General features: G+C 40.6%; 1 protein-coding gene across 1 annotated transcript in view; it reads left to right on the top strand.

Moving 5' to 3' along the window:
* Nucleotides 1-18,165, top strand: part of COL28A1 (collagen type XXVIII alpha 1 chain) — a 171,611-nt gene that overhangs the window by 67,400 nt on the left and 86,046 nt on the right. Inside the window, exons 15-18 of the mRNA XM_066240125.1 lie at nucleotides 2,946-3,014; nucleotides 7,067-7,135; nucleotides 13,903-13,971; nucleotides 15,415-15,483. Of these exons, the coding sequence (XP_066096222.1) occupies nucleotides 2,946-3,014; nucleotides 7,067-7,135; nucleotides 13,903-13,971; nucleotides 15,415-15,483 (276 nt within the window). The remainder of the gene's footprint in view (nucleotides 1-2,945; nucleotides 3,015-7,066; nucleotides 7,136-13,902; nucleotides 13,972-15,414; nucleotides 15,484-18,165) is intronic.

Here is an 18,165-nt window from a genome sequence, read left to right as displayed (position 1 = left end):
TGAAGTATAAATGAATGAGTATGGCTGTGTTCCAATAAAGCTGTATTCACAGAACACGGGCAGTGAGCTGGACTTGGCCATTGGCCATAGCTTGCTGATCCCTTGTCTAGGCTGTTTACTCACAATCTATGGCACAATTGCCAAAGGCCACATGGGCAATGATTTTCCAAGATACTTTGGGCAGCATCAACAAAATTTCAGAGTAAGCATAAATTGTGGAGTGCTTTTCCCTTTTCTAAAGTCTTCCCCCCAAGCACACACGCATGCACACACACACTGCCCAGAGATGCACGCGCTCTTCTCTAAGGGACTGTGACCTTCCACAGCATTCAGTCTGCTCACTGAGTTCTAACCTTAGAGACAGACTCATGCTCCAAAATCATATCTCATACTTAGTTTCTTCCATCATGATCAATATCCAAGGATCTATGAGAACCTGAATCTCAGCAAGAGGGAAATAGATGAGCTAAAACAAATAATTCCTACTAAGTTTTTTTTTTTTTTGTATTTTTCTGAAGCTGGAAACGGGAAGGCAGTCAGACTCCCACATGCGCCCGACCGTGATCCACCCTGCACGCCCACCAGGGGTCGATGCTCTGCCCATCCGGGGCGTCACTCTGTCGCGACCAGAGAGACTCTAGCGCCTGGGGCAGAGGCCAAGGAGCCATCCCCACCGGCCGGGCCATCTTTTGCTCCAATGGAGCCTCAACTGAGGGAGGGGAAGAGAGAGACAGAGAGGAAGGAGAGGGGGAGGGGTGGAGAAGCAGATGGGCGCTTCTCCTGTGTGCCCTGGCCGGAAATCGAACCCAGGACTTCCGCACACCAGGCCGACGCTCTACCACTGAGCCAACCGGCCAGGGCCCCTACTAAGTGTTGAGTGACTGCTGGGTTGAATTTTCAGAGAGGCCCCTTTTAAGTCAAATTTTAATTTGTTATACTAAATAGAAATAATATGTTAGATAAAGAGGACATAAGTAATGCCCTTGACTAACCAGAACATCACTATCAGATACAGAGGCTAGCATCTTGGCGCTACATTTCAGAAAGATTTATAGTACATAGTTCCTTGAATTTTTTTTTGTTACATAGTAAATTTCTATTAATGTGTAGTCCAGACTACCTGGAAATTTTAAATAGCCAGAATTATTTCTCTTTCTAATCTTGTGTTTTTTTAAGATAAATATGTGACACACTAAGAAGCATATAATAGGGCATGTCTTAGTGACTTCAACCACATGATACACTGATACACACTTGTTCATAATAATCCATGGCAGTGCATTGCCCTCTGTCTCATCAAATAAAGACCACACTATATTCAGCGTTGTTTTAAAGTTGACTATATGCAATTATAAAATGAGGAAATGACCCAAAGGGCCCACTATTCAGAATACTTTACTCCCCAACCAGCAGGACCAATGGGAGTTGCTCATAAAAATTAGGAGATATTTCAAAATGAATATGAAGCTATCCAATATCCCCTAATTGTTGTGAGCAGTATATATGTGCTACTTGGGGTTCTTTTGCAATGACATAGGACTCAAGTGAATGTCATGACTACAGAGAGACACAAAGGCATGTTTTCCTGTTTCCTCAGTTTCTTGCAAATATCCTTCGATTTTAATCTTGCTTCTAATAAATTCATGAGTGGAATGCTATTTCTGACTGCTTACATGGTTTATTTTTCATACAACTGCAATGTTATGACTTTGTTGATATTACATTATGATTAGTCCTGTTCACATAGGTCATGTGACTAAATGCAAGAAGATTTAACATTAATTCATCTTTTTGAGAGAAAGAGAGAGACAGACAGATAGGAATGGAGAGAGATGAGAAGCATCAACTCATAGTTGTGGCACCTTAGTTGTTCATTGATTGCTTTCTCATATGTGCTTTGACTGGGGGGCTCCAGCCAAGCCAGTGACCCCTTGTTCAAGCCAGTGACTTTGGCCGCAAGCCAGTGACCATGGAGTCATGTCTTTGATCCCATGCTCAAGTCGGTGACTCCACTCTCAAGCTGGTGAGCCTGCACTCAAGCCAGTTACCTTGGGGTTTTGAACCTGGTCCTCAGCATCCCAGGCCAATGCTCCATACATTGCACCACTGCCTGATCAGGTGACATTCTTTAAAACTAAATTTTCAATGGATATTTATAAACTCTGATATTAGACATTTAATAACTATTTCAACCCTCACAAGTCTTAGTTCATATACTAATGTGAGAGACAAATTTTCACTGTGATGGACAAAGTTGAAGCAGTGTTTAGAAGTGGAGGCCTGAATCAGTTACTTGTGCTGCATGATTGACTAGGTCCCTATCTCCAGGTACTTCTGCTTATATTGACAATACAGCTCTTTCCCAACTTTAGTGATGTGCTCACTAAAGTTGTGCTGCATATGTGCTCTACGTGGACAGAGTCCTTCCTAGTTAAGTGTTAAGACTATTTTTTTTTCTTTTGTGCAAGTAAAAATTCCTGGAGTCAGTTGGAATCACCCATGAGCAATGAATTTGGTTGCTTTGAATGTTATGTTTTAAAATTCTGTTTTTAGCCTGACCAGGAGGTGGCGCAGTGGATAGAGCATCGGACTGGGATGTGGAGGACCCAGGTTCGAGACCTTGAGGTCACCAGCTTGAGCGAGGGCTCATCTGGTTTGAGCAAAGCTCACCAGCTTGGACCTAAGGTCTCTGGCTTGAGCAAGGCGTTACTCGGTCTGCTGAAGGCCCATGGTCAAGGCACATATGAGAAAGCAATCAATGAACAACTAAGGTGTCGCAACAAAAAAATGATTATTGATGCTTCTTATCTCTCTTCGTTCCTGTCTGTCTGTCCCTATCTATCCCTCTCTCTGACTCTGTCTCTGTAAAAAATTTAAAAAAATAATAAAAAAATAAAAAATTCTGTTTTTATTAGTGCACTGATGTCTCTCCCAAATGCTTTCAGGGTGAAAAAGGTTCTGAAGGACCAATTGGCCCACAAGGATTACAAGGCCTGTCAATCAAAGGAGACAAGGTACTACCTATAGGGTATATATAAATAATAGAAGAAATGCCCGTAAAGTTATTTTTATTAAACTCTTTTGTTGTATATGTACATTTGTGAACTGTATACAGTCTGACAACCACACCATACAGGTGTCAACTTAATTCTAAATCAAGTATATGCAAGGTGTGTTACTGTGTAGGATGAATTATGATCTGGAAATTCCCATGGGGTACATTTATAGTAATGTTCCATTTCTGTGGGTTCTGACTTCCAGTAACCCTATCTTCAGCCAAGAAGCTTTGAAGCCAAACATTAGCAAAAGAGGCCTCTACTTAGCAAAGAAAATAGCTGTTGAAAACATGACTTAATCTAATTATAGAAGTAGATATCCACCCTTAGGCTCTCACTCAAAACTATTATCTTAAAGCAGTGGTTCTCAAACTTTTTGAAGTCGGGGCACATTTAAAATCCTATAAATAATTGTAGGCACACTATATACAAATTTCTGAGAAATATGTTATAATAATTAAGTCAAATACTAAAGATAAAAATATAAAGTTCAAGCATGCTTTTATGGTAATTAAATGAAATAAATACGACAAAATTAAATTTATTCTGACATTAAAAAACATTTTTATGTTCCATTTTTTGTTATGCTTTTTAGAATTTGTAAAAAAGAAGGGTTAAAAAAATTAAAAAATGACAAAAAAAGTTATCTTTATATATATATATATAGATACATTCTTAGTAAGATTTAGTCAATTCAGCAGGTCCCGGTGCAAATGTGTTAAGTTTTTTCATTCTTGTGTTTATGAGAAACATGAGCCTGATGTGTCCTAGTGATTTCTTCAATGTCTGGGCATATATTTGAAAGGCAGACTCTCATTTCCTTGTCAATACATTGAAGAATTCCTCTCTTTTTACCAATACTGTCTTTCTTTTCTCTTTGCCTGTTCTTACTTTTCTAATCCTTTCTATATATTAGATTCAGAGACATTGGTATCTGTGCTTCAAGTGGTAAGAGTGTGTTGAGTGCAGAAAACCCCCACCGTTCATATCATCTTAACTTTACACCAAAGGATAGAAGAAACTTGCCTCCAGTCTTTCCGGGGAACATGGGGGGTAGTGTAAACAATCCAGCACCACAGCTTAACAGCCTTTTGCAACCTAATTGGGCAAGTGAAGTGGGAGTTTGGGCAGACTGTCAGCTTACAGCCAATTCCCCACACCTCTGTCCCCCAAAAATCTAAACTCCAAAAACCCTGTTGGTTTTTTGGTCCCCAACAGGCACATATTTCTCTGGAATACCATAGGGCACACCTGGAAATCTTCTAGGGCGCGCCAGTGCACCCTGGTGCACACTTTGAAAACCACTGCCTTAAAGTGAAGCTATAATAAGATAAATCATTTAAGAAAACCAGCATTGATGCCCTCCAGCAAGGACCAACAGGAATCCACCTATAGTTGAACAAATTTAGGTTTATTGACTCATTGCAGTGAGAGATACCATATACCGTGGGGAAGCTATCACAACACAGTAGGAAGATGAAAGATTATTTAAAAAATAGGATCTGAACTTACATTAGGTGATTTGAGCAAGTGTCTAAGAAAGTATGAATTGGCTCCGAATCGGATGCTATCAGGAAGTGGGGATAATTTTTAAGTTTGGGTATTTTAATGAATCTCACCTAGGAGGTGAGGAAAATGGAGCCAGGCTTAATTGTAATGGGTAAAGAAGTAGCAGGTACTCATCTTAGCCAGTATAGGAGGATGTTTGATCATTTTTGAGGGGTTTGGACATGGTATTTTATTGTTGTCTGTGCTCAGACAGGATGGCAGAGAGGTCTTGCTTCACACAGAATGGCCATGTCAGACCCTGGTGTTCTGTAGAATTGTTTATGCTCAGCACTGCAGCCTACCTGCCATTGCTTTCTTTATTCCCACTAGTTACTTGTTTTCTTTAAAATAGCTTCAAATTCTACCCAGCTTAGAAGTAGAAGTGAGGCGGGTGATTGAAGGTGCCACTAATAAGGCCCTAAATAGAAATACCAGCAGGCAGGGAGAGCTGCTGAGGGGGAGGGGATATAAAAATGTGTAAAACACAGAGACCACATATCAGCCTGGAGTCATTTACATGTCACCCTCTGAGCATATCATTATTTTATATATTCTACTAGAATAACAATTGATAGTCACGATTATCTTAGGTATTGTGTTGCGATATTGAATTACTCATTTATTTACTGGTAGCTGTCTCTTCTGGGCCCCTGTATTTAAATAGCAGAGATAGTGGTAAATAGTGAGCTATACAAATTTTAGATGTAATACAATTCTTCTTTGTAACTTCAGCTCCAAAACACTCTAAGAATATGTAAGAAGCTCTTTCTTCCCTTGGAGAAGTGAAAATTGAGTACAACAGAACTCTTTTTACTTTTTTATGAGTTCAATAAATTAACATTTTAAGGTATTGTTGACATTGCATTTTTAGTTTTACTCCTGGAGCTCATGCAAAGAAAACATATTGAAACATCAGGACATTGTCACAGAGTAATTACAAAGCCTTTACCTGCTATTCCCTTACCAAATCAATACTGTCTTTCTTTTCTGTTCGCCTGTTCTTCCTTTTCTATTCCTTTCTACATATCAGATTCAGAGACTTTGATGTCTGTGCTTCAAGTGGTAAGAAAAATACCTCTTATGTTAAGGGCTCTCAAATATATATAATGGTACAAAACAAGGAAGTAGTTTTGCTATAGATATTTAGATGTAAATAGCAATGCACAGCAGAGGATCTCTCTTATGGGTGTATTGAATATTTGCAGAAGGGTGGTTATGAGTTGGGTTCTGAAGTCAGAGAGAGTAGACTTGAATCTTGCCTCTGCCATCTAACACTTGTTGTGTGACTGGGGTGTCATTTAACCTCATCTGAAAAATGGGGAAGCCTCCTTTCAGACGGTTGTTGTGAGGATTGAAGAGATAAAATGTGAAAAGCATTTAGAGCAATGCCTGCCACTTGGTAAATAATCAAGTTATGAATCAGAATAATCCAGTTCTGAAGTAGAATTTAACTCCATTACATTTTTCTTCCATGATATTTATCTAGACTGGGGATTGATACAAAGTAAAACACTAAGAAGAATATTCCAGGGCATATTTTAGTAATCAATTAAACATACTTTCCAATATTATATAAAGTATAATATAATGATATACTTTTGTTCTTAAAGATATATTTATTTAGCCCAGGCACTGGTAAACTCTAGGGCTGGCTGCCTGGTTTTGTAAATAGTGTTATTAGAATGCCTGTTCATTGATGTATCATCTATGGCTGTTTTCACACTACCAAAGCAACATTCATCGGCTGTTTATAGAATCCAAAAGTCTGATTTTATATTGAAACAGTCAAGGTATCCTTATGTAGACAATTTCAAAGACTTATAAGGTTAAAAAAAAGAGAAAAGAAACCGTATTGTACCCTCAAGCATAAAATATTTGTTGAAAGACATGAAGAATGGATAAATAATATTGTTCTTCTAAGTGATAACATTCATTTTGTATCCCAAGTTTATTTCATGGAAGGGAGAGAGGTAAGGTTCTTTAATTTTTTTTTTGTATTTAACTTAGATCATTTTTTAATATTCAAAGTGCATTTTAATAAGATTTGGAGGGAAAGGTATTTAGAAAATGTTAAAACATTTTTCTTCAATTTCTTTCTCAAATCCTGGTTTCCTTGTAACCTATAAATTTTATACTTTTAAATATGTGCATTATGATTCTAAGAGAAAGTGTTGGGTCTTATTATGATAACCATTCACAGATTTTTGGTTCTTGTGAGAAAAATGACTGATAAATATAAACTGGTGCAAATTCTTATCGTTTTAGACTAAATAGTAAAAAGGTCAACTACTTTGGCAAATTTAAACTAAACTGTTTAAAATAAATGGAGTTTGCTAACTTTCCATATTGAACTTTTTTATGGTGTAAAAATAGATTTTAATTCAGCATAATTTCAGATCAGCAAAATATGAAAGAATGGAGTTTCATTTTATTGTTATATTTCTGACTTATTTTCTATACAGGGGGATTTGGGACCTGTGGGACCCCAAGGACCAATGGGCATCCCTGGAGTTGGGAGCCAAGGGGAACAGGTAATCAATGCTTTTGCCCCTTCCGGAAGGCACAGGATATTTGGTCCAGTCCTGGCGTTCATTGAAGGCCAGTCCTGCAAACACCAGTGAGTATATTTGCTAGTCAAACTGCAGTGGAGTTCACATCCAAAGTGAATAGAGGGCGTGATGAGATAGTTTCATGAGATCTTATTTTTCAGAATTTCTAAGACTAAAACCATAAATTGTGTGTTTCTTGGTGCTGTAACTTTTAACATTAAACCTAATTAATAGGATAGGAGTTTGGGGATACTATTTTATATGTTTAGCATCCCTTGGGAGTAATAATAGTTTATTTACCTGTTGGATTATGTGTTTATTTTTTCCTCCGTGTAGCTTAGTGAATGATTAAATCCCACTCCTCCCAATGCCAGTAGAGTGGTGCTTCCCACCCCCAAGCCTAGTACCAATCTAAAAAAGTGTTAAATTTAAAACAAGGGCCAGAATCAGAGGTACCACTTAATTTTAAGGTGCACCATTCCTGAACAGACACAGTCACTAACAGAGTTTATAAATGATACTTGGCCCTTTTTGGTCAGAAGGAAAAAAGATATCTTAGCTTGTCTGCACATTCATGACTGAAATTGCTTCCTAAGTCTTCTGACCAGAACTACTGGAAAAGCTGAGTAATCCTGTTAGATCTAAACAGCATGGAGAGAGCAACAGTGCTCTCTACAGTGGCTGTGGACCATGTACTTTTACCTACATTACCCCATTTTAATCAAGTGACCAATAAATCTAAATTTATGCTGAATGCCGTTGGTTATAGAAAATGGCCAGTTTGATTAAAATTAATGATTAAGGTTTGAATCATCCTGCTGCCTAGAGCAGGGGTCCCCAAACTTTTTACACAGGGGGCCAGGTCACTGTCCCTCAGACCGTTGGAGGGCCGGACTTTAAAAAAAACTATGAACAAATCCCTACGCACACTGCACATATCTTATTTTAAAGTAAAAAAAAATGGGAACAAATACAATATTTAAAATAAAGAACAAGTAAATTTAAATCAACAAACTGACCAGTATTTCAATGGGAACTATGGGCCTGCTTTTGACTAATGAGATGGTCAATGTCCAGTTCCATATTTGTCACTGCTAGCCATATCAGGTGATATGACGCGCTTCCGGAGCCGTGATGCGTGCATCCCACTTCACCAGGAGTAGTACTGTACGTGAGCCATGCTGTGCTTTGTGGCGCCACCACATACAGTACTCCCGGAGCACAGGATGAGGATGGATCCTGTGCTCCTCTCACTGACCACCAATGAAAGAGGTGCCCCTATCGGAGGTGCAGCGGAGGCCGGATAAATGACCTCAGGGGGCCGCATGTGGCCCGCGGGCCGTAGTTTGGGGACCCCTGGCCTAAAGTATGAATAGTGCTTTTTTATTTAGGCTACTGGGAGGAGAAAACTGTAGGGCCAGTAGCAGCGGCCTCCGTCACAGCCACCTGGCACAGGCAGGTTCGCATCACAATCGGATAGGTCGTATAGAAACAACGGAGCCAAGAACTGGTGGGCCATTACCTTTATTCTAGACTTGTACTGGCCAACGAGTAAAAACAAACACACGGGCACCAGAGCCCATTCACGTGATCCCCAGTTCCACAACCAGGAGAATCTTTCTGTTTTTTTCTAGAATCAAAGGCCCCAGTAGCCTCAGCCACTTCCTTTTCCCCATCTGCAGGCCTGCATCTTGGCTGCTTCTCTGCAACCACCACGTGGCCTCTCTCCCCTGCAACAGTGTGGTCTCCTCTAAAAATGGCCTCCTAGCTCCTCCTTTAAAAACTTTTCAGTGCAAAAATCCCTCCTCCAGCACACATTAGCATGACCAAGCCCCTTCCCAAGCATGAAGGTAATCAGCATATCAACTGGGTGATGGCCATTCACGTGGGCAGCGCCATTTCTAACAATAAAAGTGAGCAAACCCAGAAAATACAGATTTTACAAACTTATTTGCCCAACAAAAATGATAAAAATAAATGAGATAACCTGGCTGGTTAGCTCCACCATTTAGAGCTTCATCATGAAACAAGGCTGAGGGTTCGATCCCTGGTCAGGTCACGTAGGGAAGCGACCAATGAGTGCACAATCAAGTGGAACAACAAATGAACGCCCCCCCCCTCTGTCTCTCTAAAACCAATCAATCAAAACAAAGTTTAAAAAAATGAGATAATTCTAAAATTTCTCATTGGTATTAATTTTGAGTTTATTTCTAGTCATCTTCTAAGTAATTAGCATATTTTTATTGTTGTAAATCCAAGCAACAGCAAAGTCGGACTTATTTCTCTGTCCATTTCTTCTCCATTGGTAGACGTTCTAGTGTAATAAGATGAGAATTAAGGTGCAAGACAAGCCAAGATAAACCTGTGGAACAGTGTTTAGATAATCACAAAGAGCTGGCTGTTTTGACTATGTACGGGGTGACTGCGTGACCAGGCATTCTCAAGCTTTGTAGCTTATTTGCTTGCGTCTGATCCCGGAAGTGGCTACACAGAAGGCCACACCCTGGGTCTTGTGGTGTTCCTGGTGCTGAGTCACCACTCTGAGGCTGAACCTGAGGTTCAAAGCAAGCCAAGTCTTTCCAGATGGCCTGTGAATTCTGGACCTACCACCTGCAGTTTCCTGTTGCCTTTAATGCTGGTTCTTCCTGGAGGATGTTTTCCTTTAGCTGAAAAGAGCCCTCACACCTCCTTGGCTTCTTTTGTTTTCTCATCCCTTTCTGTTCTTTTCCAAGTGAAAAAAAGCTTTTTTATTTATTTATTTATTTTTTAATTTTGTTTGCATTTTTCTGAAGCTGGAAACAGGGAGAGACAGTCAGACAGACTCCTGCATGCGCCCGACCGGGATCCACCTGGCACGCCCACCAGGGGGCGATGCTCTGCCCATCCTGGGTGTCGCCATGTTGCGACCAGAGCCACTCTAGCGCCTGAGGCAGAGGCCACAGAGCCATCCCCAGCGCCCGGGCCATCTTTGCTCCAATGTAGCCTTGGCTGCGGGAGGGGAAGAGAGAGACAGAGAGGAAGGCGCGGTGGAGGGGTGGAGAAGCAAATGGGCGCTTCTCCTGTGTGCCCTGGCTGGGAATCGAACCCGGGTCCTCCGCACGCTAGGTCGACGCTCTACCGCTGAGCCAACCGGCCAGGGCGAAAAAAAGCTTTTAAGGTAGATGTGTCTGTAAGGAGCTGAGCCCTATTGGATAAGAGATGGCATGGAATGTGCTATTTGTAAACTGCGCTGAACAAGAAAATTCTGTTTATCCTTGTAAGACAAATGATCTAAATTCTACTTAAATTTAAACCTTCATGCATGCAGTTATTCATTTTTATTCTTATCCTTGATTTAACATGTTTATCTCTTGATTTCCTGTTATTATTAGATCTTCCTATTTCTCTTATAGAAATGAATTTCCCACTCATCTGTTTATGAGAAAACTTCTGTTTCTATTTCCAGCAACAAGCACATCATATCCCTCAAAGTTTGCAAACTTGACAACCTCAAATCTTTTCTAAAATAAAATATAAATAATGCCATTACATGTGTATGCACATATAGGCACATTGGAAGTTTTTGGTTCCTTGTCTCATTGCATGCTTCTGGTCAACTACTGTAAAATTTAGGAAGAATTCCTGTAAGGTATTTTTCCCCCACTGAGAAGGAAGGAAAGGGCTGGAGCCACGAAGTGTGGAATAACAAAAGGCTTTATTGAGTACAGTGCATCCTGCCACGTGAGGTTCCCTGGCCCCGAGGAAAGATGGAGGCCAGGAGAGTCACAAGGATTAAACCGCATGGGAGATATTTAAAGGAGTCCTCTAGGGAAGTCGGGCTAATATGACGTGGTGAAATCTCACTGGCTGGCAGATGGTCACTTTTTCCCAAAGGGTTCCTGCGAAGCTTCTTTTGGTGCGCTTGGTTGTGGGCGATCCTAGCCAAAGTTCGCAGGTCTGGGTTCCCCACGTGACCATCCCCCATTATCCACCGACCTTACAATTCCTTCTTATAAAGGTTCAATATTTTAAAATTTAGCTTTCTCAAATTGTTTAGACTCCTTCATCTCCCTCAGCCAGAGAGAGAGGAATACTATTTCTAATTTAAAAATGAACAAGCTGCTTTATTATCTAGCTAGAGGAAGGCATAACATTTATAATAAAAATAATTACATTTCTGTAACCATTAAATGTACAGTCATGGCTTGTGGGCTGTAAGCCAAAGAATCTTACTTTCTTTCTGATTACCTTTTAAATTTCTTTTCATTGGGTGTTGGGCGAATGAGTTTGTAAAACTTGTATTTTTTGAGTTTGCTCACTTTTAGTGTTAAAAAATGGCGCTGGGCGGCAGCAGGTATGTGATCTGTGAAATTGCAAATTAGCTTCCTGCTTGGGAAGGGCCACTGTCTTGCTAAGGTGTGCTAGAGGAGAGAGCCATGTTGGCAGGAAGAGAGCAGAGAGAGAAAAGGAGATGGGAACAGAGCTGAGGGGCTTTTGCGAGCTCCAGTGAGACTGGTGGGGCCTTTGATTCTAGGAAAAACCTGAGAAGATTCTCCTGGTTGTGGAACCGGAGAATGTGTCAGTGGCTTTGGGAGCCCTGTGTGTTTGCTCCTCGGCTGGTGCGAGTCTTGAATAAAGGAATTGCCCACCAGGTTTTGGCTCCGCTGTCTCTTTACCGTCTGCCTGAATCTAATGGGAACCTGCATGTGCTTGGCCATGACAGCGACAACTACTGGCCATCCAACTGGGGGAAGGTTTTTCTTTGTCCTTCTATGGAAAAAAAATATTGCCAGATGATATGCTAAGATGGCAGGGCCACTCTTAGCAGCAAACCACAGTTTTAATTGTCTAACAAAAACTATCTAGTAAATGCATAACTCTTCCTTTCTATCTCTGTTCACCTGGTATGAACTGCGTGGAGACCTGTGGTCCCTGGGAAGGAAGGGGCCTGAGATTTTTTTTTTTTTTTTTTTACTTTTCTAAATTTTCCAATGATTTGAGATAGAGAAAGAAAGGAGAAAGAGATAGAGGTAGAGAAAGGAAGGGAGAGAGAGTGAGAGAAAAGCATCAACTCGTTGTTTGACTTAGCTGTTCCATTTAGTTGTGCACTCACTGGTTGCTTCTCTTCTGTTCCCTGACCAGGGATGGAACCCATGACCTTGGTGCAGTGGGACAATGCTCTAGCCACTGAACCACCTGGCCAGGGTCACAAAATTCTTTCTTGGCTCATCCACAGTCAGGTGGCTTTGGGTCCTCCGGTCTTGGCAGATGTTAGATGCTGATGCTCTTTCTCGCGGGGCCCTGCACTGGCCCAGGGCTGCCCCTCCACGGGCATGGGTAGAGGGCCCCCCCCTTGCTCCAGCTTCTGCTCCCCAGCAGCCTCACTTTTCTGGGGGTTCATTTTATACTGATTCTTCCTGTGGAGCCCCGGAGCCCCGTTACTCTTCCAGGCCCTCTTTGACAGGCTTCAAAACAGCTCCAGCCCCCCCCCCCCCCCCCCCCCCCCCGTCTCACACTCAATGGACATCGGTCCACAGGAAAAGCTCGCGTGGCCTTGGCACAGACTGATGCACAGGCTGGTCCCACCGCAACCCTCCTGGCTTCACGCCCACTTCAGCTCGCCCAGACATGCGTCAGACCCTGGCCCCTGTGGGTCAAACAGGTGACGGGATTAACCAACAAAACAAAACTTATAGGCACAGACAACATGATGGTGACTTCCAGAGGGAAAGGGGACGGTGGGAACAGGTAGAAGAGGGGAAAGGGGGATGAATGGTGACAGGATACTGGGCTTTGGGTGGTGAACACACAGTACAACATACAGATGACATGTTATAGAATTATACACTGGAAACCTGTATCATTTTGTTAACCAATAAGTTCAATTAAAAAAGAGTTCTTAAAAAATAAAATTTGGTAGCTTTCTTTTAAAAATCAAATTCTCTAAGTGGTTTCACTGAAGTTTCCTTTCTAGAGTGGGGTAAAGAGTGAAGCAACTTAACCCCTTTCATTTTCTCCAAAGAAAAAAAATTGACGACTCCTTTCTCCAAGAAGAACCTTATAAAAGCCGTCTCCGTCCCCTTTTGTACCTACAGTGTGAGAGTCAAATGATTGAACATGTGTCAGCTTGGTGCCCTCTGCCGGCCGCTCCTTAGAGCCTATCAAACCTTCACTTTAACCTCTTGATATATATCAGTCGGAACAACTAGGAAATAGGTTTGTTTGCATGTGACTGAGTGGTGAACAGGTTAACAAGGTCAAATGTTATTTCTCTTAATTAGAACTCCCAGCTGGGGTGGCAGCTGTGTCCATCAGGGCTTCAGACTTCCTCCTTGTGGTTTGCCATTCTGAGGGTGCCTTCTTCCTCCACATGATCCGTGAAAACCCATGTCTTCACTTCATCCACTGGAGACCGGTGTGGGGGAGGAGGCATACCTCTACCTTTAGCATGAAGCAGAAATTACACACATCACTTCCATTCACATTTCGTTGGCCAGAATCCAGTCATATGGCAACATCCGGCTACCACAGGGACTGGGCAACGTGGTTTTCATTCTAGGCAGCCAAGTGGGGCAGCTGGAATTTTTCTTACCCTGGAAGAAGGGGAGAATGCACTTTATGACTCAACTAGCAGCCTCTGCCATCTCATTCAACTGATACTGAGTATTAGTAATACATTATGGAACAGGAACTAAACTCACTTTAGAGGATTTGAAACTGTTCTTATCCATATTCTTAATTTCACTAATACTATTTATTTTATTTTAAAGGGAATCCAAGGTCCTATTGGTCCTCCTGGTCCTCAGGGACCCCCAGGCCAAGGCTTACCTGGTTCTAAGGTAACTTTCTCAGTAAGAGAGGAGGTTAATATGTCTATAGTCTAATTTCTGTTTTCTGGGCAGTGGCCAGGCATTTGGAAGGCAGCAGATGAAATGAACTTAAAAATCAAAGATCTTAACTTACTGTAAAATCTTACTAATATTCCTAATGGTTTAGGAAAAATAATATATGTTCTTTATGCTCTTAGAAACTTTTATATACACAATCTTCATTTATTGCTTTCTTTATCACTGTTACTTATTCTGGGACCCTGTTCTAGCAACTTGAGCAGTGGTGTCAGCGGAGCGTGTCTGTGCTGACGTGCCCTTCTGGGATGACTCCATTCTCGCCAGCACTCCCAGACTAGGCCCAGCTTCTGAAACATTTAGTGAAAGAGATGGAGTCAGGAACGACCCAAATAAACATTTTCTATAAACTTAGGAATCAAATTATCTCCTAAATTAGAACTATTATTTATCCCTTGGGAAGAGGCATGGCACCTCTTCCCTAATTAGCTGTTCTTAACATTGCTTCAAAGAATCACAAATTATCATTTTTAAAAATTTATTTATTTTAATTTTAATTTTTTTTGTGTGTGACACACACACACACACACACACACAGACATAGAGAGGGACAAATAGGGACAGACAAGAAGGGAGAGATGAGAAGCATAATTCTTCATTGCGACACCTTAGTTGTTCATTGATTGTTTTCTCATATGTGCCTTGACTCAAGGGCCACAGCAGAGCAAGTGACCCGTTGCTTAAGCCAGCGATCTTGAGCTCAAGCCAGCGACCTTGGGGTTCAAGTGAGCAACCTTTGATCTCAAGCCAGCAACCATGGGGTTATGTTTATGACCCCATGCTCAAGCCAGTGACCCTGCGCTCAAGCTGGTGAACCCATGCTCACGCTGGAGACCTCAGTTTCGAACTCAGGTCCTCCGTGTCCCAGTTCGATGCTCTATCCACTGCACCTCCACCTGGTCAGGCACTAATCATCATTAAATAAATAAAGCACTTCTCTGAGAGGTCTCAGCTTCAAGCACACTCCTTAGTGATGAGCATGTGAAAAGCAACTCCATAGAATACGGTTACTGTCCTTGAGATTTCTGATTCAGGGCATGTCATCAAAAGCTCAGGTTGTTCTTTCCAGCTATGATACTGCTCTTCATCATCAATCTTACTGGCTTCTCATGTGTCAACTTTAGTCATTCTAGACTATAACTGTCTATCATTTCTAGGTACCCTTTATGGGGGGAGAGGGACTCCTTAAAATCAATTTTGAGTTTATCACATAGCCTCTATTTTAAGCCAGAGCATTACGCATTCCAAATGTGGTGAAGCTCAGTTTGCTCGTATTTTATTGATGTAAGATGGCTCTTAGCAGATCAAAAACAGGAATATGTTATTTTCATTTTGGAGCCCAAGTCAAATACTCTTAAAATGCTCTTTTCTTATTAGGGAGAAGTAGGCCAAATAGGACCAACAGGCCCTAGAGGACCAGTGGGGGTTGGAGTACAAGGTCCAAAGGTGAGTTGACTATGTTGTTGCTCAGAAGCATTTAGATAATTTATGTAATATTCCAAGTTTCATTTCTATCCAAGTGAAATACAGGTCATGCATGTGTCATCTCTTACTTTATACTAAAGTATTTATTCAGAAAAGTATCTGATAGTCAGTATAACTGTTTGAGAATAGTCAAAATCGGTGTATTTGAAATACTGCTCTTATTTTTAAAATTCATTTATTTATTAGCATCAGAGGCCCTTTTCTGGCACAGAGTGATTCTTTAAGAACGTTACCACCTGTCCTATTATGAAACAAAGCACACCTAGTCGTTAAGATTTTAGTAAGGGTTACTCGCCTTCCTGCGTTTTATGGCTTCCTGAGCAACCCTTTCCCTAAGTCTAGAAGAAGTCCCCCACTTCTGTTACCCGGTAGTTTTATGGCAATACAGAGCAGAGAGGCTCCGCAGTTAGCTCAAATTCCAGTTTTGCTAACGAGATGTGCAATCTCAAGCATCTCTTACTTTAAAAAATAAAATATTTCATTCTATATAGAACAATACAGAGAACACCCATGTATTCTACCAGCCATGTGGAATGCAGTCATAATAATTATTTCAATGTTCTTATCTGCTAAGTCTGTCCCCTGTCTCGCTTTCTGGATCAGTTTTAATCGACTGATTTTTCTTAGCACAAAAGGCTGTATTTTCAAGCTTTTAAAAATGCCTGATAATTTTTGATTAGATGCCAGCCATTGTGAATTTTACCTTTATTTATTTATTTATTTACTTACTTACTTACTTACTTATTTATTTATTGAGTGCTGGATATTTTTGTATTCCTGTAGATATTTTTTTAGCTTTGTTTCTGGATGCTTTTTAAATTACTTGAAAACAGTTTGAGATTTTTGGTCTTGCTTTTAAGTTTTATGAAGTAGGGAAAGAACAGCATTTAGTCTTGGGTTAGTTTTGGGGGAAATTAACTAAGGCGAGGCCCATTTTTAGATCTCTAAGCCTGCCCTCAGAATCGTGAGGTCCTTTTTCCCATGAGGAGCAGGTGCTATTTCTGGTCTGCTGTTGGTTCTCTCTAATCCTTTTAGTTGATTGTTTTTTTTTCTGGCCTTGGGTAGTTTCTTCACATTGTGCTGAGCAGTATTCACCTAAATACACAAGGAAGAAGCTCAGCAGGTCACAGTTCTTTCCATGTAACTCCCGTTTTGGAAATCTATTCTGTGGATTTTTTTACCCCCAGCCATCTTTGTCTCAATCTCCTGAACTTTCCCTGGGACTCCCGCCCTGGACTATGGCCTGGCAACTATCCAGGCCATAAACTGGAAATGGTAGCATCCATCTAACCGATTCCCCTTCTCTTAGGGGTATTTTCCTTTATTCTTTGTTGTCTAATGTCTTGAGAGATATTGTTTCATATATTTAGTCGGTTTCTTTTTAAGTTGTATCAGACAGAAAATTAAATCTAGTCCCTATTCCTTCATTTTGACTGGAACCTTAAGTTGTATCTATTTTTATAAGTAGACTGGTCTATAATTTAGTTTCTTGTCTGATTCTGGTGTGATATTTTTAAAAATCAAGATGATATTAGTCTCATAAAATGAATTGTATAGACTTCTTTTTATTTTTCAGAACTATTTGTGTAATATAGGAAATATCTGTTCTTCAAAGGTATAATAATTTGGTAAGGCTTGACTGGAAAACCATCTAAGCATATGATGTTTAAAGAAGAAGAAGTGAGGGCTCTTTAGTCACTGATTCAATTTACTTAAAGCTATCATTAGTTTATATAGTTTCTTCATTCTTTTTTGTTATCTATGTAATTTATATTTTTGTTGAAGATTATTTATTAATGTTTTCCAACATATTTTCTAATTTGTCACAGAAATTTTCTATGGTTAAAAAATATACATTGGCCCTGGCCAGTTGGCTCAGCAATAGAGCATCAGCCCGGCATGTGGAAGTCCCAGATTCGATTCCCAGTCAGGGTACATAGGAAAAGTACCCAACTGCTTCTCCACCTTTCCCCCTCTCCTTCCTCTCTATCTCTCTCTTCCCCTCCTGCAGCCAAGGCTCCATGGGAGCAAAGTTGGCCTGGGCACTGAGGATGGCTCCATGGCCTCCACCTCAGGCGCTGGAATGGCTCTGGCTGCAATGCAGCAATGCCCCAGATGGGCAGAGCATTGCCCCCTGGTGGGCATGCCAGGTGGATTCCGGTTGGGTGCATGCAGGAGTCTGACTGCCTCCCACTTCTAACTTTGAAAAAATGCAAATAAAATAAAATAAAATAAATAAATAATAAATATATATATATATACACACACACACACACACACACACATTTACAATTTATATAATTGTATCTCTTTAATTCCTAATAGTGTTTATTTGTGTTTTTTCTAAATATTACCTTTTAAGTTTGTTGCTCTGCTTTTTGTTTTCAAGTTTATTATTTTCTGTCCTCATCTTCCTTATCTCCTACTTATTTTTATGTTCACTGTGCTTTTTTTCAGTAGCCTTTTCATTTGGTGTAGTTAAAATGACTTTCAATTACTTTTAATATATTTTGTTTGTAATAAATGCAGGAAGGACACTTTTGTACTGTTTGGAGGGAGTACGTGTTTTCTCTGAATATATTAAAGAACGTACTCACAAATTAACTTGCAAGCAAGTAGAATGATTGAGTGTTAGAGCTGGAG

The sequence above is a fragment of the Saccopteryx bilineata genome, chromosome 7 (assembly GCF_036850765.1).
Source record: "Saccopteryx bilineata isolate mSacBil1 chromosome 7, mSacBil1_pri_phased_curated, whole genome shotgun sequence".
Taxonomy (NCBI): Eukaryota; Metazoa; Chordata; class Mammalia; order Chiroptera; family Emballonuridae; genus Saccopteryx; species Saccopteryx bilineata.
This window is presented reverse-complemented; position numbering and strand designations above follow the sequence as displayed.